Source organism: Muntiacus reevesi, chromosome 6 (assembly GCF_963930625.1).
Source record: "Muntiacus reevesi chromosome 6, mMunRee1.1, whole genome shotgun sequence".
Taxonomy (NCBI): Eukaryota; Metazoa; Chordata; class Mammalia; order Artiodactyla; family Cervidae; genus Muntiacus; species Muntiacus reevesi.
Window position 1 is genome coordinate 5,220,823 of NC_089254.1, and position 24,780 is coordinate 5,245,602.

A 24,780-nucleotide genomic window follows, 5' to 3' on the forward strand; every position below is an offset into this window, starting at 1 on the left:
GGAGAGGGGCGGGGCACGCGCCATTTCTCGCGAGACCGGGGACCCGGAAGACGCCCGCAGAGCCGGGCTGCTGGTGCAGATGCGGCTGAGGTAGTGGCTCCTGCTACGGTTCAGCCTCCGGACGGTTCGCTTCCGAGCCTGCGCCTGGTCTCCAGGTGAGGAGGCCGGACGTGGCAAGGCCGGGTCTGTGGAAGCGAGCGGTGCCTGCCGAGGCTGAGCGGAGACTCAGGCCGCGGCCTGTCAGAGCCAGACAGGGAGGCGCCCACACTCCTGACAGTGTAAGATGGCGGCGATGGCGCCTGGAGGTGGCGGCGGCGGCGTGAACCCTTTCCTCAGCGATTCGGACGAGGATGAGGACGAGGTCTCGGTGACCGACGGGCTGCGGGCAGGACTTCGGCTGGGTGCCGGGGGCGGCCTAGATCCAGGCTCTGCGGACTCGCTGTCGCCTCAGCACCCCGTGGCCTTCGGGAGCAGTGCCCGAGCTGGGCTCCCCGGGGAGGCGGCGGCGGCGGCGGCCCTGTGGGACCCTCGGGGAGATCCCAGCCCGCCTGTCAATTGATGCGATCGCGGCCCAGCTGCTGCTCGATCAGTACCTGCTGACCGCCTTGGAGCTGCACACCGAGCTGTTAGCGGGCGCGAGCTCCCTCGGCTGCGCGACTACTTCTCCAATCCTGGCAACTTCGAGAGGCAGAGCGGGACCCCGCCTGGGACGGGGGCGCCGGGGGTCCCCGGGGCGACCAGCCTGGAAGGCGCAGGAGGTCGGGAACGGAGTACGACGTCGGGTGGAGGACAGCTCAGTAAGTGAACGACGGCGCTGTCCCTCCGGCTGGGCTTTTGGGGTTGTGGGGGGTTATTGTGGGGAGGGGGTGCTTGTGGGCCGGTGCTGAGTACTGGGAGCATTTCAGCTAGAGGGTTGGGGCGGGGGTCGGGCGGTGATCTTTTGCGGTGGAGGCCAAAGGGTCTGACAGCGACTGTTCTCTCGCTGCCTGCCTCCAGGCTGGCTCCAGGCCTGCCTCCAGGCCTGCCTCCTCCTGCCTCCAGGCCTGCCTCCTCCTGCCTCTTGACTGGACTTGCACCAGCTCCTGGTTCCACTATTGGTGTCGATATCTATTAAATATCCAGAGTTTCTAGTTCACTGGCTACTGCATGACTCCAGAAGACTCCCTTGCAACCTTGGTTTATCGCTTTAATCGTTTTTCCATTCTCTCTCGTCTCCTGAACCGCCACTACCTGGAAACAGTGTTCCTTATGTTGTTCCTAGTAATTATTTGACTCCAAGTCAAGAGAGTAAAGAATAGGATATGTTGCTCTCTCCCCGAAACCAGATCTACTTGAAGACCCCTTGTCTTTGGGTTGAGTTGATTACTCAAAAGTTGCATCTTCTACTGCATAGACGGAGGTGGCTGCCACAGGAGCTCAGCAGGGTCGCGCTGACCACCGTTCAGACATGCCGGTCTGTTCTTGCTTTGCGTCAGACCTGGGTTAATCTGGGGTGGGAAGTGGCTGCAGGCCTCCAGCTTCTTTGTGCTTAGATTGGGGGCCCTGTTGCAGCTGGCTGTTCTATAAAATGAGAGAATGGGAGGAGAGAAGCGTGGCCCTTGCAGGCAGCCAAGGTCTCAGGTTTTGCAGGCAGGCCCGGAGTCCTCCCGTCATGATGGCTGACCTGTAAAAGCAAGCCCCTTGCGTTTTCCGTCATGCATGGGCGTGCCAGGACTCTGCTCGTCCCCAGCAGGAAGGGACGGGCCCCGGGAGGTAGGCAGGGAACCACGGCATCGGTGTCACATGCCACCTCATCCTCAAGCCTCCTGATACCACAGGGTGCCCCACCTCATAGACGTGGGGGTGGCGGTGACGGGTACTTGCTACCGACTCACAAAGCCCTGGGCTCTTAACCCAGCTTTGCTGAGGGTCCTTACAGAAATTCTGTGCATTTCCTCATTGGTGAGTTGGTGTCAGTGATACTGCTTAACTTAGAGGGTTATTGTGAAGTTGGAATGAGAAAATTCCATGTGAGCTGTGTTCATGTAGCACAGTTTTCCACATTTTTAGTGCCCTGTAACAGCCATGATTACTGTTACTGATTGTCTCAAATTTTTATTTTATTTATTTCAAAAAATTTAAATTTTATTTATTTATTTATTGGCCATGCCAGCACATGTGGGATCTTAGTTCCCAGAACAGGACTCGAACCCTTGCCCCCTAACTGCAAGTGTAGAGTCTTAACCCACTGGACCTCCAGCGTAAGCAGGGAAGTCCCTGTTACCAATTGTATGATTTGGAGTCAAATGTCTCTGAGCCTCAGTCGTGTCACCTACAAAATGAGGACAGAAATATTGATAGCAACAGCAGTTTTGTAAGGAGTGGGTGAGACGGTGCTGGAAAAGCATGGGCGTAGCTCCTGGCACTTGTCCTGGCTCTTGGCGTATCAGGATGCGGTAGTTAGTGCAGTTATAACAGTTTGATTTGCTCTGTGGTCTATAGTTGTTTATGAATTGCGCCCCCCCCCCGCCCCCAACCTGTAAGCAGACGCTATGCTTTCATCTTTGCCCCCAAAATGCTCAGCCCATTAATCAGCGAACGGTCGTTCAGACAAGGCGTGCTTGAGCTTACCTCGTGGACTAAGAACCGGGTCCGCTCACTGTGCTCATGTTGATTGTCCTAGTCGCTCAGTTGTGTCCGGCTCTGTGACCGCATGGACGGTAAAGCCCTCAGGCTCCTCTGTCCCTGGGATTCCCCAGGCAAGAATAGTGGAGTGAGTTGCTGTTCCCTACTCCAGGGAATCTTCCCGACCCAGGGTCCGAACCTGCGTCTCTTGTGTCTCCTGCATGGGCAGGCCGTTCTTTCCCCCTGAACCACCAGGGAAGCCACCTGCATCTACACGAGAGGAGCATCGTACCTTGATGGCCTTTCCTCGCCGTGAATGTGAAGTTGTCCTCAGCACTGGAAACCTGTATACCCTGAGTCACGTCTAGACATTTCTGCTTGCCTTCAGATACTTTGAAAGAAAAGAATTCTCTCTTGTGTCAAATTCTCCTCGCAGTTAAAAAGAAACCACCAGTTGTGGGCCGCCCCCCAGAAAGAGCCGGCTGTAAGTTTCTCCGAGTTTTTGGAAAAGGAAGTGTTGAAAGCCCGCACATTCATCACTGCGCTGCTGGTCTCCTCCGTCCCTCCCCATTCCCAGCGTGTCAGGGGAATTCCAGTCCCTAAGATGCTGAGAAGGCCTGGGTTAGGAAAAGACGCCCTCACCTCCGAAGGGCCTGAGAGCAGAGCCACCAGTGACAGCAGCTGAGGCTCAGGCTTTTGGAGGCTTGTGGTCTCAGCTGTTAACCTATGTCTTGCAAGGTTTCAGTCGCCTCTGCTTGGCTTTTGCAGAACTCAAGGTTACCGAACCGACTGTCTGGAGGCCGTTCGTGCTTCTTGCTTAGATGCCCATGTTCTCCTGTCACCAGTCAAGGAAGCAGGTTGCCGCTAGCCAGGGGCTTTATGTTTTTTCAAAAGGATATTCAGCAGTTAAGATGTTAGCCGTGCAAACATTTGTTCCGTGAATCTTTGTGCATTTGGATAAAACTGATGAGGTTGTAAGTTCCACTGAAATTTCATAACCCTGTTTGGGTATCCATAAAATCTGCTGCTGCTGCTAAGTCACTTCAGTCATGTCTGACTCTGTGTGACCTCGTAGACAGCAGCCCACCAGGCTCCCCCGTCCCTGGGATTCTCCAGGCAAGAACACTGGAGTGGGTTGCCATTTCCTTCTCCAATGCATGAAAGTGAAATGTGAAAGTGAAGTCACTCAGTCGTGTCCAACTCTTAGTGACCCCATGGACTGCAGCCTACCAGGCTCCTCCGTCCATGGGATTTTCTAGGCAAGAGTACTGGAGTGGGTTGCCATTGCCTTCTCTGCATAAAATCTGAGGCCTGTGTTTTAACTGATTTTATGAATTATGCTCCCTAAATTGTTGTAGAGTTAAATAGGATGTAATTAACTCTTCTTGACACACCCGAGTCACTGGGTGCATGCACAGGTGCCCCTGGTTATCTGAGGACTGTGCTCCAGCCAGGCGACTCCCCAGGTCACATCTCACCCTGCCTGTGTTTCCTCTTCCTCAGACAGAGGGGTCAAACTTAGATTAATCTTTAAAGACCTTCAGCTTTTTATTTTGTAAGATAATGTTTTTTTTTTTAGTTGTGGACTTGTTTTTAAAGTCTTCTTGAATTTGTTACAGTATTGCTTCTGTTTTATGTTGTGATTTTTTGGGGATGTGAGGTGTGTGGGGTCTTAGCTCCTTGGCCCAGAATCGAACCAGCACCCCCAGCGTTGGAAGACGAAGTCTTAACCACTGGACCATCAGGGAAGTCCTCACTTTAGCTTTTTAAAAATCACTTTTCTTCAGATGGAGCCAGCTCCCCAGTTGAGTAAAGGCTTCATCCTTTCATTCTTCATCCTGCCTGTTTCTGCGACAGCCCAAAATCTTGCTGGTCTCTGATACTTGCCTTCCATTCTGGAAAAAGAGAAGTCAGCCTAATGTTTCAGGAAGCACAGAAGTTGACAGACAGCTGGAGGAGAAGTGGGGCTGAGTCATGATCTTTGCAGAATCAGGAGGGCCCCGCCCACATGGGCCAGGTCTTCCTGATGAAGAGCTCCCAGCTCTTTCCACAAAGCTGGATTCTACTCCTGCTGATGGAGCCAGAGCGTTTTGTTAGCTTGTATCCAGAAGAGCTGGCTGGCAGGGCAGGAGGGGGATGGCCCTTGGGGGAGTGGGGGTGCAGTCTTACAAGGAAACCACAGGCAGCTCTAGGCAAGAAGGGAGGCGCTCTCCTGCATCTGATCCCCTGTGCTTCTGGGTTTTTATCCAGCTGAGTCATCTTCATGCCTGGTACTCTGTTAGGCTGTGCGGTATAAAGGCAAGAGTGTGCCCTTAAGGGGCGTCACACACTAGAGGGGAGACACCTACTGCCCTTTATCACACGTCTGCTGTGCTTATAACGTCTGCTGTGCTTACCCTGTGGATGTCCACATAATACTTTTTTTAAAAAAGAATTATATATGTATATATATGTGTGTGTGTGAGTCGCTCAGTCACGTCTGACTCTTTGTCACCCCATGGACTGTAGCCCGCCAGGCTTCTCTGTCCATGGAATTCTCCAGGCAAGAATACTGGAGTAGGTGGCCATTCCCTTCTCCAGGGGATCTTCCCCACCCAGGGATCAAACCTGGGTCTCCTGCACTGCAAGCAGGTTCCTGACTATCTGAGTCACCAGGGAAGCTCGTCTATATGTGAGGCATCTTAGTTCCCCAAGCAGGGATCAAACCTGCACCCCCTGCAGTGGAAGCGCAGAGTCTTAACCACTGGCCCGCTAGGACAGTCCCTGTCCACATATTTCTGATACAGAGATGAAGTTCACAGGTGGTGTCTACAAATGGCTGAGGGCACGTGGAGGAGGGAGGGAAGTCCTGGCTGGAGCTGGGGAGTCAGGAAGGGGTCATGGATGGCAAAGGGAAGGAGGAGTCAAACATGGCATTTTCAGTGAGGCAGGAATCTCCGATCTGCTGCAACGGCACTGGAATGTGTTTACTTTCTTACCCAGCAGTACATGGACTAGTAAGTAGGAATCTCTGCCTTGAGAAGGCATGTATTTATCTGCAAGAGTGAGGACAAATGAGTACTGCCTTTCCCCATGTCTTGTAGGTTAGTTATAGCTTCTAAAGGCTTATTAGTTGTTTTCTGGAAAGTGGAACAAGAGAGGTATGTTCCTCTTGCTTCTCCTGACCAGTACTTAAAAACCCCAAGCGTCTCCACCCCTCTTTCTCAACCCACATCCCTGAATGAAGTGTCTAAAGGGTGGTACTCATGCTTCTGTTTGCTTCAGCCTTGGGAGGCCTGCCCTCCAAGCACATGAGCCAGAACATCTGGTCTTACCAGGCCCTCGCCTAGGGGTAGTTGACTCTAGTGTTTCAGGAGACACTGGCTCCTGCATCTCTGTGCAGTACTCATCTTTGACAGCCAGGGGCACTCTCTTCTTTGCAGCAGATGCATTGATATTTTCTTTGCGTTGCTCATTCTGCTCTGAGTCTCTCTCGTCCAGCTGGACCCCACAAGTGCCCACAGTATCACAAAGTCTGGGTGGAACTGGTCCTGTGGGTGTGCTGTGTTCTCCCTGAAACTTTCTCAGTCTGCGCGGCGTGGAAATGATCTTTCCCTACACACTGGCCTTTGTATCTCTCTTCTTGCCCGATCACATCCTGCCCTTCATTAGTTATTTATATGTGTGTCCTATCTCTCCTCGCAGTTTGTAAACTCAGCTTGGCAAGGACCATGTGTTCTATGCATTCTTCACAATCGCTAATATAAGGCTTTGACCATAATAAGCACTCAATAAATATTTATTGAACTGAATCCAGATAGCATTATTTATTTTGAGCTGAGTCCTCATCAAGTACAAAAGGAATTGTTTTTAGAAAGGTCAGTATTTACTTTTGCCTGTCCAATCCCTTGCCCCCAGATCTATATTTGTTAGTTAGTTAAGACAGGTATATCATCTGTAGCCTGAAGGATACGGCAGACTCAAGATGAGAATGCAAGGTTAAAAGAAGGCAGTTTGGGAGAAGATTCACTAGAAAACTTCTGTGGGAGGCAGCAGACTCCTGAGTTCAGCAGATTGTAGTAACTCCATAATCTTTTGCATCTAAGACCAAGAAGGAATCATGGCTAGATAGAGCATTTTTTTTTTTTTTTTTTTTTTTTACCACAAATAGCATAACATTCATCTGCAGAAAGACTTTTTGGTGCTAAACTTGAGTAGGAATTTTTATCTCTCAGGTCCTCTGCAACTAACTTGTCACTGCACATACCTACCTAGTAAGTATTACTTTATCAGTTGTCTTATTGAATTTTTGTTAGTGTTGTTTTTCTGTTTCACTTGCTGCTTCTCTTGTCTTTTCCACGGCTGATTTTTCTAAACAAGAAACTAGAGATGTGAAGAACCGTGTCAGCAGCAGCGTCCTCAGTACAGTTTGTGACTTGGGTCTCCTGGGCGAGGACACTTGGCTGCATGTTTTCAAGCAAGTTTAGTTTGATAAAGAAGTCAGATCCGTTAGATTCAGATGTAGCTGCTGTCTTTTGACTGTTTGTTGTGAACTCGGCACTTGCACATACATCATTGCATCTTATCGCGGAATATTATAACAGGAAGAAAATTCTGTGATTATTAAGAACCTTGCATTTCATACTAGGAAATGTGTTCTCTGGGGATTTATGTGATGGCCTGGGAGGAGAGAGGTGAGGTTACAGGACACCCGTGGTATAGCTTCTGGGAGCATCAGTTTTACTCAGAGACCAGGTTGTGGCAGGTAATGCATGAACTCAGGCCATTTAAAATGACTGATCGTCATTTTATATTTAAACTATCATATTTAAACTAGAGGTGTATGGAGATATGGAGGAGATGTAGAGGGAATGCAGAACACACATGAGTCTTGGTGATCAAAGAGAGACTTTATTAGGATTATGTACTTAGAGTAACTGCTTTAGGATGTGCCCTGTCTCTGCTCAGGGGTGCCTTGGGGAAGAGTTGGAGAGAACACATCCTCCCCCCACCTACTAGGTTCATCGCTCTTTGCCTTGTAGACACTGGAGTTCCCAGAGTTTTCATCCCAGCTGGCTGATGTGGGGCTTGAACTTACAGCTCATCGATTGTCTCTCTGTCTTGTTGCCTTCTCACAGTCGTCTATCTCTGTGGCTCCTGAGTCCTCACTCCCTTCCACTCTGAAGTCCATACACTTTCATAGGAAAGCTACTGTCCTTTGGAAGATGGGAGCTTCCCTGGTGGCTCAGCTGGTAAAAAATCTGCCTGCCAATGCAGGATGCAGGAGACAAGACACTTGGGTTCGATCTCTGGGTTGGGACGGTCCCCTGGAGGAGGGCATAGCAACCCACTCCAGAGTTCTTGCCTGGAGAATCCCATGGACAGAAGAGCCTGGCGGGCTACAGTACTTGGGGTTGCAAAGCATTGAACTCTGAGCATGCACGCACATCCTAAGGTTAGGAAAGAATAGACAGACTAGCACAGCATTTCTTTCTGTGAATTGTATCATGTGTTGTGCTTCTCCTATTTCCTCACCTGCAGCATGTGGGTGTTCATACGTGCTTCGTGTGGTTTTCATGAGGATTGAGATGTGAGATGGTGACAGGCAGCGTGATCAGCAGGGCACCTGGCACTTCCTCAGGAGTTCCAGTCTCAGGGGTGGGTGGGCGAAGCTGTCTCCTGTGCCCTCCTCAGCCCCTGGGCCACTCAAGGCACAGATGTGGTACGTGTCCACTAAATGCTCCCTTCACTTACTGCACAGGTGTTGGAGCACCTAGCCCTGTGCCAGGTGAGGGGAGACGTGAGGCATTTATCATCCCGGGGTGTTCATAGTGTCAGGAGCTACATGCTCCTCTACCAAGAAGAAAACTCATCCAGAGAAAGTGACCCAGTGGTGAGTGGTGGTCAGGAGGTGACCTCTGAGGTAGCGGAGTGCAGAGCTGACTTGGAAAGCCTCCCAGCTCCGTGGCTGACTGTGCCGGGGTAGGGGTGGGGTCCTTACCACTTTAGACTCTGCTGTCAGAATTGGACCTCGTGCTGCTGCAGAATTGGACAGCTTGTCACCACTGTGACTGGAGGGTGATTTACTGTGTCATGAGGCCGTTTGGTTTCAGGAAGTGATGGTTTACTGGAGCGTAGGAATTGGGACTTTGGCCACCTGATGCCAAGAGCCGACTCATTGGAAAAGAGTGATGCTGGGAAAGATTGGCGGCAACAGGAGAAAGGGAAACACAGAGGATGAGATGGTTGGGTGGCATCACTAACTCAATGGACATGACTTTGAGCCACTCCAGGAGATTGTGAAGGACAGGGAAGCCTGGCGTGTTGCAGCCCATGGGCTTGCAGAGAGTCAGACGCAACTTAGCGACTGAATGACGACAGGAATGGGTGTTCAGATTTGGGAAAGAGCTATCAATTAAAGAGCTACTTCAGCTGGGAGACTGAATCCGCTCTTAGCCAGGGGGGCAGCCACACATTGATTTTTAAAGCATCTGGGGGCCAGCAGCGTCACCATGACTGGGGAGCTTCTTAGAAACGCTGAACCCAAGTCTCCACTCTAGACCTAGTGAATCAGAGTTTGGATTTTAATAAGATCTCCAGGTGTTTGTGTGCAGTCTGGGAAGCAAACTTTGGGAAAGACGAAGCAATTCTATAGCCTGCAAGCCTAGGAATGAGCGTGTTGTTTGCTGAACATCAGTCATCATGCAGGGCTGCCAGTCGGGGCCACCTTTCTCACTTTTTAGTACTTGCCAAGTATTTGAAGCAACAGAATTCCAGACTGAGCTGCATAAATATGAATTACTGATTAAAACAGTAGTATCTTAGCATTAAAAATCCATTTATGTGCATCCTCTTCTCAGATCACACAGGGATCTTGTGTGATAGTCAAATCCCTGCTTTGTAGGTGGTAAAACCGAAAGCACAGAGAGGCTATGTGACATACCCAGAGTCACACAGTAAAATCAGTAGCAGTGTTTGAACTGTGGTCTTAAAACAACAGGCTCCGAGCTTGCTATTTTTTTTAAATCATCTAATGTTTTAATAGTGAGATGCAAGAAATCCTCCATCAGGGCCATGACTTTGCATAACTGCACTTATGCCGAAGGAGCGTGAAACAGTTCTAAGTGGACAACAGTCTGGGCCAGGGACGGAATTCTGTAGGAGTCGGCTTCTAGAAAGTTTTGTGACCATCCTGGCTTAGAGCCGGTAACAGTAAGACAACTTTCCCTCTCCCCTTGGCTTACCATTCACCTCCAACTCTTCACTACAGCCCAGCTCAGGAGAGTCCTCTGTAGAACCTTCCCTCTAGGGAGGGACTGATCACTGGTTCCTGCATTACTGTTCTGGACTTCCTTCATAGCTCAGTTGGTAAAGAATCTGCCTGCAATGCAGGTAGACCTAGGTTCGATCCCTGGATTGGGAAGATCCCCTGGGGAAGGAAATGGCCACCCAATCCAGTATTCTTGCCTGGAGAACCCCATGGACAGAGGAGCCTGGAGGGCTACAGTCCATGGATTTACACGAATCTGACACGACTTAGCAGCTAAACCACCACCACCGTTCATGTTTCACTCGTGCTTCTGTTACAAAAAGGGTCACTGCATCTTAACGACTTGTCTCATTACCCACCCACCCAGGTAGCCTATATAAGCTCCTTAGGAACCAAGAGAGAGTCCCAGCTCACCATTACAGCCCCAGAACCTGGCTTATGTTGGCCCTCCATGCATCCTTGGTGGCTCAAAGAAGCTATTTGCAATTGAGGAGACCTGGATTCAACCCCTGGGTCAAGAAGATTCCCTGAAGGGAGGGCATGGCTACCCACTCCAGTTTTCTTACCTGGGAAATCCCGTGAACCGAGAAGCCTGGCAGGCGATAATCCACAGGGTCGCAAAGAGGTGGACACGGCTGAGCAACTAACACTACACTTTTCACATGTTGAATGTGTGAATGCGTGCATGCGTGCATGATCTAGATGCGGTTTTTGTCCACTCCAGCCCAGCCCCATTGTCTGCTTTTTAAGGATTTGTAAGAGCATCTGACGGTTGGGGGCAGGAAGTGTATGGGTGGGAGATAAAACTCAAATTTGTAGCTTGGCTCCTCTTCAATGGCTTTTGGGAAAGCATTTTAAGGAAGGGAGAGAGATTCACTTGGGCTTGAGGGTGATCTGGTCCATTACAGTGAATAAACAGGCAGGGACTTCAGCTGCACTCGCTTGCGTGAAATGGTTGCACACTGTCTTCTCAGGGTCCTCTTGTAAGCAGTGGAATATAACAAGTGATTCTGGGAAGTTCAGGAGTTACCAGCCTTTTCCACCATTTGGGTGACTCTGACTATGGTGCTTTGGGATCTAATGAATTAACTCATGTCTGAAAATATAAGTCGGGGTGAATTTTACCTCCTGAGAAGTAAATGGCTGGGAGGAGGGAGGCTCTGACTGCTTTTTCAAAGAGTGGATGTAACATACTCATTTGTTCACTCCACTGATTGACAGCATTCATTTATTTATTCCTTCACTGTCTGTCTCATTTGTCAGCCTTACCTCCCCTTTCTCCCCTTTTTCTGCTCCCTCCTCCCCTCATCTCTGTAATCCCTGGGAGCCTGAGGGCAACTGGAAGCTAATCAGCATTTTTGGCCTGTGGGCGTTGCCATCTCACTTCATCCAGTTTTCTTTCTCAAGGACATTGTGAGGAAGAGGCAGGAGGTGGCTGTCTGCAGCCCTTTTCTCTTAATGAGGACTGTCGGCCCCTCAGTGGGGACGGGCAGGGGCAGAGATGAGGGGGCCGATGAACCAGAAACTGTCGGCTGAGGTCTTAGGAAATTATTTTTTCTGGAATTCATCCACTTGGAATATATACTCTAGCAATTGTCTGTTTCTGGCTCCAGAATGTGTCTTTGAGTGTCAATCCTGGTTTCATCCCTGAGTTTTTCCAACAGGAGAATTTGACATTCACATTCTAAGCGCGCTCTGTAATGTTGCCACCAGTCTGCCTCGTTTTTTGGCTGGAAGGGTGTGTGAATATGTACAAGAACCCAAGGTTCATTTTCAGTTGTGGCAGAAGCAAGCCCTAGGGGAAAAGTCAGGATAACGGGATTCCTGAAATGGTAGCTTGGCAACTCTTCTTTTCTCTTCCTCAGCCTGCAGAGCAGTTCACTGGTTTTAATAAGTGGTTCCTCCTTGTGAAGGTCTTCTGTAGAAGCGTGCCCTGGGTGTGTCCAGAGCCCTTGTAGTCTTTACTCACTTTGCCCCAGGCCAGATGTCGTCAGCCTAGAAGCGCATCACCGCAGAGGGAGAATAGTGTGTTTGATGTGTGTGCGCGTGCGCACTTTATCATATCCAGCTCTTTAGCAGCCCCATGGACTATAGACCACGAGGGTCCTCTCTCGGTGGGATTTTCCAGGCAGGAATACTGGAGTGGGTTGCCATTTCTGCCTTCGGGGGATTTTCCCGACCTAGGGATCAAATCCACGTCTCTTGTGTCTCCTGCATTGGCAGGCGGATTCTTTACCACTGAGCCACCTGGGAAGCTCTGTGTATTTGATTCCACTAAAATTGATCACGTCTTCCTGGTACAAGGAAAGGAAGAAGTAACGTCCTGTGTGTTCATATGAAAGTTTTGTGGTTCAAAGTACCTTTGAGGAAATTGTCCCAAGGCACAGACCAGTAAGGGGTTTAGGATTGAAAAGTCTTGTACACGTTACTGTAGCCTGGGAGAAAGGACCCTCATTGGAATGAGGAATGTCTGGAGAGACTAGGGGGTTCTTTATGAAATCAGGCACACACGCTGTAGGGGATGAGGCTTTACAAGGGCCTCCCCAGCCCAGATTCAGGCAAGCTCCTGTTTCCAGTAAGGCTTCTCCAGCCCTCCCATGAAATCCCACAAAACCTGGGATGGAAGGGCAACCTGGGATCTCTAGATGAAGGTGGTTAATGTGTGTCTGTTCGGCTGACGCTCAGAGCAGACTTCAGCATATCGGGGTGCCCAGTGTGTAAGGGCCGGCCGAGCTGCTAAGTGCCAGGCTCCAGGTAAGACTGCAGCTGCAGGCACAGCCTTTCCTGTTGAGCATGGGCAGGGAGGTCAGACCTGTCGGAGAGGCTCCGTGCCTCTTAAAAACATCCCTTTTTACTAACAGCTGTTTCAATGAGGGGTGCTTTTCTACAGCAACTGTTGCAATAGAAGGGCATTATTTCCGAGGAGTCAGTTCTAGGCAACCAAGGTAAGGAATGGTGCTCTTGAGGTCAGATACTAGAACCAGAAAGATTAGAAATAGATGAAAAGTCCCAGTTTAATCAGAGAAAAAGCTACCAATGAAATGTCTGAAACAGTTTCCAGCTTGGTTGAGGAGGTAGGTTTCCTATATTTGCATTAATTAGCCATTTAGCGTTGATGGAACCATCTGGATAGTGAGATTTGCCCACAGATCTGGGCTGCCAGTCTCTGGTCCTCAGAGTTTATATCCCCATCAGACTGTTTCTCCTGGGGTGGGAGAGTTAGCCCAACGAGCCGTCCCTGCCAGATCATTTGGCCTCCTTTCTCAAAGATAGATATGCAGACAGATGGGTGGACAGGTGGATTAGATAAGATTCATCGAAGGGTTGCCTGAATGAGTGGGTTTATGTCACCCTCTCCGCTGGCACTGATTCTGCTTGTTCAAGCTCCTGCTCATCAGAAGTGCCCTCACCAGCCCCATCTTGTCGATTATTCCCTAGCATCCTTTAACTAGTCATTCCATCTCTCTATACTTTCATCCACCAGCCAGTATTTCCCTGCCAAGCACTAGGCCTCAGGCAAGGAATAGACAAGGACAGATCTATGGGTCAGTCCCTGACCTCTGAGTGCCTATGCAATCCAGCTTTGTTCAGTTGGAATCAAATAATTCTGCTCATCAGCCTCTGATTTCCCTCAGGTTACACTCGTCTCTGTTTCTGTCTGATTCCCTGGGCTCCCCTCACCAGGAACGCACTCGGGGCCCTTCTCCGAGCAGCGCCCGTCAGGGGCTCCCTCCGGTCTCACGCTGCACCTCTCCCCCGCTCACCTCCCCCAGCCCTTCCTCCTCTGTCGCCCACGCCTTCAGCTTGAAGCCCATGCTCTCCTGAGCTGTGTCTTCCCTCTGTCCGTCTGTCTCGTCTTGCTCCTGCGTTGGTGCCAGTTGTTTCCTGACAGTGAGCACGCAGACGTTAAGGCTGTCTGCTCATTTGTGCATTTGCTCAGATAGCTCTCAGCAGGTTTGCAAGCTCAGAAAGTCTGATGGATGCGCTCAATGCGATCACCCGCTCAGTCCAGGTGTAAATAGGAGCCTGAAGCTGACCTGTGCACGTACTTACTGTGTATCAAGCAAGCCTTCTTCGTGCTCTACGGGCTTTAACTCAAGTCCGCACAGCAAGCTTCATTTTCCAGAGGAAGGAAACGCAGCATGCTGCGATAAGTGTCTTGTTCAAGCAGGATTAAAACCTCAGGAATTCTGGCCTCCAGACACCATCAGTATGTGGAAGCCTGCCGTGACTCTCAGATTTTGTGAACGCTACTTTTTTTTTTTTTAATATGAAACAAAGTGATGGACTTGGACTGTGAACAGAAATTGAATCTCACATACCCGGTGAGATAGACATCAGCGAAATGAAACCTCAGCCAGCTTTGTTTTTAGTTAATTGAGAATAGCTTTGTCAACCGCTTTGTAGTAGCTTTTGATTACTGTCCCATTTTCACTCAACTGTACCTCAGTTTATAGAGAAAAAAAGAACAAAACCATTTTCACCAAAGCTCATGGTTAGTGTCCTGGGACAGGTAGGGTGCTGTACCTCGCGTGTCCTGGTTTCAGGAGCCTGCTCTGCCCTTTGATACATGACACCTGTGCTTCTCTGAGTTTATTTTTTCTCCTCTGGAAAGTCAAGATGGTAATTGACCCGGCAGATTTCTTGTGAGCATACAGAGAGTTAACAGACGTCGCCTGCCAGGTCCATGCTTGGCACATAGTAGGTCCTCAGAAATGGTGGCTACAAAGAGCAGAATTTTCAGAATCCTGTCGTTAGCAGGCAGTGATCTTCCAATTTCCAATAGTTATTGAGTTCATTATTACATCTGTGCCTCTAAGGCCTTGACTGCCTGTTTTGTTTTTGTTTATTTGTAATCAACATGTAGATCACTGTACGGCTGAAAAACATCATAAAGTTACAGCAGAGGCTAAAGGCAGCAAGCCTTCCACTGTGATCCGCATTAACATTTCATGTTTTTAAAGAAAGTCTGGCTGTTGCCTATGGAACACAGAAACTGCTATCAGCTTTATTCCAACTGCATTTGAATGCCAGAGTGACACTAATCATGGATGCCTTCCCAGAACTTTCAGAAAAACAAAGGCAACCTGTTGTGTTTGTTTAGTTTTCCACGGATGTCAGGGTTGCGATTGGCTGGGTATTTTAGCTGCTGCACACACGATGACTGTCTCTGATTCAGCAACTAAAACAAAAAAATTTTTTTAGAAGATGACTTTCGAATAGGCAGATATGATTATAATTACATTTTCCGTCATCTTATTTAGACCACCAAACATGATTCTAGTGATAAGATCATTTTGTTGGGCCAATGTATATAAAATTCTCTTCATTCATGAAAGTCTGTCCTCACTAGTGCTGGCACCAAAACAGTTTTTTTTTTTTTTTTTAAGACTTAGTGGTTCAAAATTCTGAGTATTCTGTCTGTTTGTGTTTCTGAAAGTTGCATAAGGAAGGTAGGCTATTCAGTGGCGTTAATGGTATGTCCTAGTATTTATTCTGCTAATCCTTTCCCATCATGCTTCTTGTAGGAAAGTGAGTATGGCTCGCCAAACCCTCCTTTTCTTTTAGATCGAGTGTTCCCTGAAGTAACCTCCTCCAAATCTTATAGTCAAGAAAGACTCAACTGTTAAGGAACCACTAGGACCATCGTTGTTAGAGACTGGTCTGTACTTTGATGAGTGGAGTGTGGGGTGGGAGGTTTTCCTGTTTCTGTCTCACAAGCATTAGGCCCAGTTTCTGTGGGCAGCGCCCCGCCCCCCCCCCATAGGACAGGTGGGTAGAGGGCGGAGAAAGGATTGATCAGTTTCAGTACCTTCGAGAAGGTCACATCTTTTGTATGGGGGGAGGATTCACCAGGAAAGATGCCTTCTCCCTTGCAGAGCGGTCATGCACTGCCAGTGGTTGCTGAGATACTTAGAGCTGCATTGCTCAGTTATCCCTCCCTCCCTCCCTCCTTCCCTCCCTCCCAGGGACCACATCTTAACTCTCAGTCTTCATGGGGTCACCATGGTTCATTGTCGCTGGTTCCCAGACATAACCACAGGAAGCCGTTCATCTTGTTGAGAGGTGATGCTTATCTTCATAGATCCCAGCTACACCTTGGCTTGTCCCCTCCGCTTTATTGCTCTTCATAAAATGCATAAGATAACATTAGCCACCTGCTGCGAAAGGCTGACTCATTGGAAAAGACCCGATGCTGTGAAAGATGGAAGGCAGAAGGAGAAGGGGGCAGCAGAGGATGAAGATGGTTAGATAGCATCAACCGACTCAGTGGACATGAATTTTTGATGAAACTCCAGGAGATAGTGGAGGACAGAAAGAGACTGGTCTGCTGCAGCCCATAGGGTTGCAAAGAGTCAGACACAATTTAGCGACTGAACAACAACATTAATATACAATACAGCTCATCTTACCCTACCTAACATCTTTCTTGGGCGCCCCATCACCTTTGCTGAAGATTTGGCTCCCGTTTCTGTGTTTCTCGCCTTCAGTGGAGCCTCTTGCCCTGTGGACTGAATTACTGTATAATCACTTGAATCCAATTATAGATACAATTTGGGGGAGTCTGACTATTTTCAGGATGCTTATTTGCCCAATTTTCCTTTTTCTACTCTCATTGCTCCAGTGTTTTGAGATCTTGGATTATGACCACTACATTTCTGCAGAAAGAAACAAACTAATTAACTTTTTTTTACAAGGCATTCTTTAGGGCCCCCAAACTCTTAAACACCGCACATACGACTGGCCTCTACCGTCCTTTTCTGGGGAGGGATCCTGTCCATGAGACCCTCTGTCTTCCATGTCAGTGAACTGGGAATTAGGGAGGATGCGATGGAGGCGGGTCTAACAGAGCCGTCCTAATCACACGGTCCTCCATGAAGTAGGCCATAATGATGCTCTTAAGTGAAAAGTGCTTTCCCTGTAGAAGCAAAGGCGCATCCTCATCTCCAAAGACAAAAGGATGCCAGAAAGACTCCAAATAGGCCTTTGCTAAATTTTTCCCAGTATACTACACTCACCTCATGCTCCTTGGCCTGTTATATTTCTTCATGACTATCCACTCTTCATCAAATCTGGTGTGAAAATACTCAGGGTTCACTGTTTCTTCAGATCTTGATTTTCTTATGAAGGATCCCATGTTTCTTAAGACTTATATTAAATAAATTTATATGCTTTCTCCTATTACTCCGCCTTGGTCAATTTAATTTTCAGAGTTAGTCAAGGATCCCAAGAAGGTGGAATAAAAAATAAAGTCTTCCCCAAATTTCTAAGAACTTACACTTTCTAAGAAATTGCAATATGTCATAAAACTTTTATTTTGTGTTTTCTTCTAAGATTTTTATAGATTGAGGTCTTGCATTTAGATCTTTGATCCATTTCCAGTTCCTTTTTGTGTATGGTGTAAGTTAAGGGTACAACTTGTTCCTTTGCATGTGGATATCTAGTTTTCCCACAACCATCTGTTGAAAATGTTTTTTTTTTTTTTTTTCCCACTGAATAGTGTTGGCTTCCTTATCAGGAATCATCGGACTATGATTGTGAGGGTTTATTTCTGGGCTGTCTATTCTATCCCATTGTTCTGTCTGTATTTATACAAATAGCACACTGTTTTGATTACAATAGTATTGTGATAAGCTTGAAATCAGAAAGTGTGAGACATTTAACTTTGTTCTTTTTCAAGATTGTTTTGGCTATTGAAGCTCTCAGCTTTACTGTTATGGCACAGTTATAAAGAGGGAAAAATTTGCAAATCATGTGTGAGGATTCATCGTTTTTTTTCTAAGTCTCCTAATTTTTTGATATTCAAGTCATTTTCTCTGAAGTCTTTGAAGTCACTATTCTGTCATCGCCTTGTTAATTTATCTTCATTTGTTCACTAGAGTAACTTTTCCATACGAGTGCCTTTCTAAGTGTCTGAACCGTGTTTTGACATCATGAAATCCTACATCTTTTGCAAGAAGTGCAATTCTGTCCTAAACTAGATTTGCTCTTGTATTTCATGGTGAAAATAGTTGTTTACATGTACTAACCAGTGAATGGTACCTCACTTGTCTCAATGCATTAGGAGATCTTTGTGTTAAAGTAGGGAGGGATGTGAAATGGAGACTAATTTTTATAAATTTTCAGTTGTGTAGTGAATATTTTTTACAGAATGAAACTGTGAATTTGGGGTTTCTGATGGTAAATACTCAGATAAAGATAAGTTGTCAGTGTTAATTAAGTCCATGAGAATAGACATGTTCTTCAGAGTAAAGTGCTTTGAGAGAGCTGGAAAGAAAACCAAAATACACATTAGGCCCCTGACTTTGAGAGTTGAGGACAAAAATATTGAACGTTCCTGGGTGGGAGAATGAATTTTCAAAGAATTATGACAAGAATTTGACTAATTAAATGAAAACAGGTATTAAATAAAGATTTTCAGCTTAGTTTCTCAGGAAGACTGATTACTGAGGAGAGAGATATGGGATGTGATGTAACTCAAGAGGACAAGAGGCTGATAGATGGAAAGGGACCTTGGGTTTCAATCTCTTTGAAAATAAAACGAGAGGTAAGAGCTGTGTCTCCCACTGGGATCACACTGTCACACGTGCTCTTATGTTTGTGCGCACATTTTTTGCAGAGAGACCATCAGAGACCACGGGAAGCCTCTCATTCTGCATTTACCTTGAGCACTGGCACGTCTCCGTGCTTCCTGCCCCGTGAGCTCCTCCTGCAGGGCTTCCGTCAGAGCTGGCGTCCACCCACCCTGACGTTAGTCACTCACAGCTGAGAGTATTTCCCCTGGAACTATCTGCTTATTAATAAGGGATTCTAGCCATTTAATAGAAGCATATACCAAAAAAAAAAAAAGGTATAAAATATATAATGGTGGCATTTCAAGCATTTCTATGAAGTCATATTGTTTTATTCATTCTTTACCCATTTCTATTAAAGGTGTTTACTGAGTTATGTGCTAGTCACAGTGTTACACGTAGAACACAAAAGCAAACAAGTCCTTAGAGGAAGTTTGCTATCTAAGTAGTTCTCAACCAGGAGGAACAAGAGTACTGTCTCCCTGTTTGAGCATATCTGGGGGCGGTTTGGTTTGTTCCAATGACCTGGGGGACATTACTGGTATTTAGTGGGCAGGAACACTCTGGAAAGATTTGCCTGAAGAAGAATTATCCAGCCCCAAGCAGTGGTGTCTCCATTGATAAACAAACGCTAGAAAAAGAATAATACTAGTAGCAGTGATTTATTATATACCATACTGTCTTAAGCACCTTACCTGCATTGCTTAATTTAAGCTCACCTTGACACTTTGAAGTAAATACTATCTCTACTTTCATGAATGGCTAAAAGGAGAAAGTCTTTCAAGGTTATTCTGCTAAGTAAATGGCAGGACCAGTTTTTAAACAGTGTCCTAGATTAGACCCCAGAACCTACAATTTTAATAACTGGACCACAGAGCTTCTTAAGCTGAAGATAAAACAGAACCTGGAGATCATGCTCAAGCAAGAGAGAGGACACCTACTATGATTTAGTCATCTGTCTTCCTTAAACCTAGTACAAGGACTGCCAAAATGCCTTTCCTTTATCTGTCATTTTATTTAATTTAATCCTTCTCATTTTTATAGATAAATAAAAGTGAAGTTCAGCAAGGTTAAGTCCTCCTAATATGTGACAGAGCTGAGATTAGAATCCAAGGAAAGTGGTCTAGCCATTATGGAAAACAGTTATGATGACTACTCAAAAAGTGAAAGATAAAAACTCCCACATGATCTGGCATCCCCACTTCTGGGAAATAAGCCAAAGGAAATGAAATCAGTATTTTGAAGAACTCTGTGTACTGCAGTGTTCAGTGCAGCATTATTTGAAACGGCCAAGAAATAGAAGAATCTGTGTCAATTGACAGATGAATAAAGATGGATAACAAAATGTGTGTATATATATATTCATATGTGTTCTATACGTATATGTGTGGTGGCATAGTATTCAGCCACGAGAAAGAAGGAAATCCATCCATTTGTAACAACATGGATGAAGTTTGAGGGCATGTGCTAAATGAGATAATTCAGAGAGAGAAAGACAAGTATTATACGATCTCACTTGTATGTGGAATCTGAAAGTGCCAAACCTTGGAGGAATGTTTGTTGCTTGGGGTGGGGAGGGGACTGGGGAGGTATTGCTCAAAGGACATAAACATAAGATGACTAAGTTCTAAGGGCCTAATATATACCATGGTGACTATAGTACCTTATGGTATTGTAATGTATACTTGAGAGTTGTTAAAAGAGTAGATCTTAAATGTTTTGACCACATAAAGAAAGGAAAGGGTAATTATGTGAGGTGGAAGATGTGTTAACTAACCTTATTATGGAAATTCTTTTATAGCATACTTTGTTGTTGTTATTTAGTTGCTCAGTCGTGTCTGACTCTTTTGAGACCCCCATGGACTATATCGCCCATCAGGCCCCTCTGCCCATGGGATTTTCCGGGCAACTGGAGTGGGTTGCCATTTTCTTCTCCAGGGGATCTTACTGACCCACGATCAAACCTGTGTTGCCTGCATTGGCAGGCTGATTCTTTCCCACTGAGCCATCTGGGAAGTTTCTAGTATATACATGTATCAAATACTCACATTGTATGCCTTAAACTTACACAATATTATATATCAATTATATTTCAGTAAATCTGAAAAAAATAGAGTGCATCCACCACTTAAAAAAAAAAGAAGGCAAAGAAGGGATTTGACAATTTGGCAGGAGCAAACTGCTCTACCTGCCTATCTCTCTTAGTTTACTCACTTTCCTAGTCCCTCAGTCCCTGATATCTGTTTACATCAGGTGTTGGCAAACTTTTTTCCAACAAAGGCCAGGTAGTGAATATTTTAGGCTTTATAGGTTATATGGTTTCTGTCACAACTGCTCTTTGCAGTTTTAACAAGAAAGTAGCCAAAAATTTTTAAGAATTAAAGAAAGATAGTAACTGTAGATAAATTGTAAACAAATAAACATGGCTGTGTTCCTATAAAACTTTATCTGTAAGAACAGTTGGTGAGTCAGATTTGACCCATGAATCATACTTGCTGTTCCTTGGTCTATTTCCAGTGGTAGACGTTGTGCTTTTTAGATCAATTTATACTTGAATCAGCATTGATACCTTGGAATAAGACTGGTAAACATTTAGAACAGGATTCTTCAAACTGGTAGCCCACTGGAAGACTTGAGAACTGTGTTAAGAATGTAGATTCCTTAGTCCTGCTCCTAAAGATTCTAATACAGAATGTCTGGGAAAGAGCCTCAGCACCTGTACTTGTGGTCGCTGGCTCCATATACATGCAACAAGAGTTTGAAAACTGTAAGTTTATGGCTTTAATAGATAACTTTGCAAAGACATAATATGAAATAAATCTCTGTGTAATTTGTTTCACCCACAATCCTAGCTCTGTGCCAGAACCTCTGCTTTAATGAACAGACTATCCATCCACTCCATCTCCAAACCTCATGTCATTTCACCCTTTCCTGTTTTATTTAGAAGCAGACACGTTTAAGTGAAAATAGTCACCATCAGAATACTAATGTGCTTTAAGCTGATGTCAGGATATTTATTCAGCAGAATGCAATTACCAGTAAAATTTTATGTTCTACATGGCGTGACTATAATCCAGTGTAGGCTTTTTAATCCCTGGTGATTTTTGTTTCATTTGATTTGTGATGAGTGGAAACCAGGCATGGTTGCTGGGGGCTGGCAAAGCAAGAATAAAGGGGAAATACCCCCATGGCCACTACAGGCAGTTTTCAACTACAATATGTCGCTAAGTCTCCATCACCACCTGGTGGCTCTACATGATCCTGTTGTTAATTGAATTTTTCCCCAAGTAGAATGAGGGCTTATTTTGAATCAACACAATTCCATTGTCTGATGATTGTTGTTGGTAAAGTCAGCTAAATTTAAGATGTTCCACCATCCACCTCCACAGGCATCGTTGCTGTGACTTTGGAGTGAGAGTGATCAAGTGTACAGAAAGGACAGCATACGGAGGAGACGGCCCTATGCTCACTACACGGGTGTGGGCGAGATGGTTGGGAAGGTCTCTGCACTGGTGCTGTGCTCACTACACGGGTGTGGGCGAGATGGTTGGGAAGGTCTCTGCACAGAAATGATAGTATCCCCTTCGCAGTGCGTCAAATCCAAAGGTACATGAGGTTGTTGTTTACTTGCTCAGTCGTGTCCAACTCCTTTGCAGCACCATGGACTGTAGCCTGCCAGGCTTCTCTGTCCATGAGATTTTCTAGGCAAGAACACTGGAGTATGTTGCCATTTCCTTCCCCAGGGGACCTTGAACCCAGGGGACCTTGAACACTCAGACCCCTGTCTCCTGCATTGGCAGGAGGATTCTTTATGGCTGAGCTACCAGGGAAGCGCCAAAAAGGTACACGAGGTTGACACATTTTATTACTAGTGAGGTAGACTTTGATCATGTGTTTAAGGTGGTGTCTGTGAGGTTTCTCCAATGTAGATTTAAATTTTAGCTTTGTAATTAGTAAGTGTCTTGTAGGGAGATATTCCCAATGCTTTGTAAATTAGTGAGCTGGTTTTCAGGAAATATCCAAAATGAACACATTTAACTCTCTGCATATGCATGATGTATATCAGAGAAATTGATGGCTGAAAGTGGTCATACTGTGAATGAATCTTAAAGTCTCTCATTTGAGAGAGAAGGGTTCACCTAAAAGTCAGCTGAGAATGTCATCTCAGATGGGGGCTGACCAGCAGCCCAGCCCGTCTCCTCACCTCAGATTGCTTTATTCCTTCCTGACCGCCGTTAGGATGTACCCTGTGTCCAGAGTTTGTTGTTCTCTGATTACATTTGTGTTAGAGTAGAGGAAGAATCCATTCAAATCTTCCTCTTCTTCCTGCCCATTTAAAATAATTGTTTGGTCTGTCAGTGTCTCTCCTCCTCCCCCTCTGTAGTGAGAGATCTGTATTCACTAACTTGGCCTATGGATTTCTTTTTTTTTTTCTGATACAGAACTGAGAGACAGTAATGAAGAAATGAGAAGAAAGGGGAAGGATCCTTGTATATTGTGCCAGTTCCTAGGCTCCGCTTTGCTAGAGAATCCAGGTGAAGAGAAGAGAAAAAAAGAATGTCAGTGACACTGTTGATATACAAGAGAAAGAGCTAAGAGCTGGGGAGAAAGCAGAAAGAGCCTGATGGACTTAGAACCTTGTGGACCATTTTGTGACTGCCCCGGGAGGGAGCTCGCGAGCGATGGCCAGAGTGCTCTGCATGTTGTGGTGAAGACACGCGCAGTCAGCAAGTGACATGGAAGCACACGAGAGCCAATGGAACGGTGCAGCTGGTGCCTCTGAGAGTGTGTGCCCCCAGTGTGTGTGTCCCCAGAGACAGGCCTCTGGGAAGAAGACCCTGTTCCAGTCACCCATGTGTTCAGTGGCTCCTTGAACCAGGGATCCAGGGCATGCTGACAAATCTAGTATTTCTGATAACCAGCCAGTCCGTGTAGTCAAACCCACACATCAAAAAAATTAAGATACAAAAGGGACTTCCCTGCTGGGCTAGTAGTTAAGACTTTGCCTTCCAGTGCAGGGGGTTGCAGGTTCAATCCCTGGTTGCGGAGCAAAGATTCCACATGCTTCCAGGCCAAAAAACCAGAATATAAAATGGAAGCAATATTGTAATAAGTTCAATAGACTTTAAAAATAATCCACATCAAAAAATTGTTAACAACCTGATGCATCAGGGCCCCTCCCAATGGGGGAAGGAGAGAACCCAACTCCTGCAGGACATTCAAGAAACTCATTTGCATGGGGACCTGACCACACCGCACACCGGCTTGTTCAGAGGACTTATTAGCCTATCCCAGACGTCCCGGTTCTATTAACACTGGCTTCAGGGATCAAAGTTCCCTTTGACCCTTCTGAAAATATCAGGTAATGTCAGTGCAGGGGGATAATACACTCTTTCTGCATGTTTGCCCTGCAGTGCAGCAGTTGTTGCCCTTGGGAATGATTGTGCTAATTCTTAAGTCATTAACACCAAGTACTACGTGACTACACACTGCTCTAACCAGAGAGAATGCAAAACAGTGTGATACATCTTTCTGGAGCATGAAGTTTATTACGACTATGAAGAAACAAGAAAGGAGTTGGCAAGAATTATCCCCTCCCCCCACCACATGGAAGACAGAAGTGTGGGGGATGGGGACATGCCCGGGGACAGTCCAGTCTCTGAAGTTTCACCCAGCAGGGGAGGAGGGGCAGCCAGGCCAATGTGGTGCCTCTTCTGGTCGCCCAGGCCCCTCCAGAGCATCCTCTGTGCTGGCCAGGGTTTTGGACAAGAGGCTTCCTGAAGGGGTGGAGGTGCTGGGTTTGAGCCCCATCATCCAGGTGGGAACATGCCCAGGTCCCAGGGGTCTTGGCTGGTCATCCACTGGGTGTTTCTGGGCTCACTTTATTTTTACCCCTCTTGCTGGGCAGCCCACAGCAAAGATATTTAAATATACATCTCCAGATTCTCCCAGACACCCCCTTCTTTTACTGAGTGAGGCCAGAGGGAGTGACTGTGGACATATTCTGGGGCTCCCCAACAAGTGTGTAGCTTCCCACATCAGGAACATCTGGGGGGCAGTGGGTTCCTTCAGGACTTCACCGCTGATGTAATGGGTGCCATTGGCGTTGCACGTGTCACAGGTGATATGGTTGCCGTGCGTGCCGTGGGTTCTGAGTGTTGTGGGCGACGTGGGAGCCACAGGTGACCCTGGTGCCATGGGCACCCCCGGCCTCTTGGGCATCACAGGTGCCAGAGGTGCCATCTGTGCCGTGGATGCCCCTGGTGTCCCTGGGGACACTGGCGCCGCAGGTATCGATGGCACCACGGGTGTCTTCTATGTCGCAGGCCCCAATGGTGTCTTGGGTGCTTAGGG

The 24,780-nt window shown here is 46.8% G+C and overlaps 1 protein-coding gene across 1 annotated transcript; it reads left to right on the top strand.

Moving 5' to 3' along the window:
- Positions 1 to 65: 65 nt before the first annotated feature.
- On the top strand, positions 66 to 23,715 carry LOC136171103 (RAB11-binding protein RELCH-like). Its single transcript, XM_065939794.1, has 2 exons — positions 66 to 797; positions 22,869 to 23,715. The coding sequence occupies exon 1, from the start codon at positions 284 to 286 to the stop codon at positions 557 to 559; it is 276 nt and encodes a 91-aa protein (XP_065795866.1). The 5' UTR covers positions 66 to 283; the 3' UTR covers positions 560 to 797; positions 22,869 to 23,715.
- The last annotated feature ends 1,065 nt before the right edge of the window (positions 23,716 to 24,780 follow it).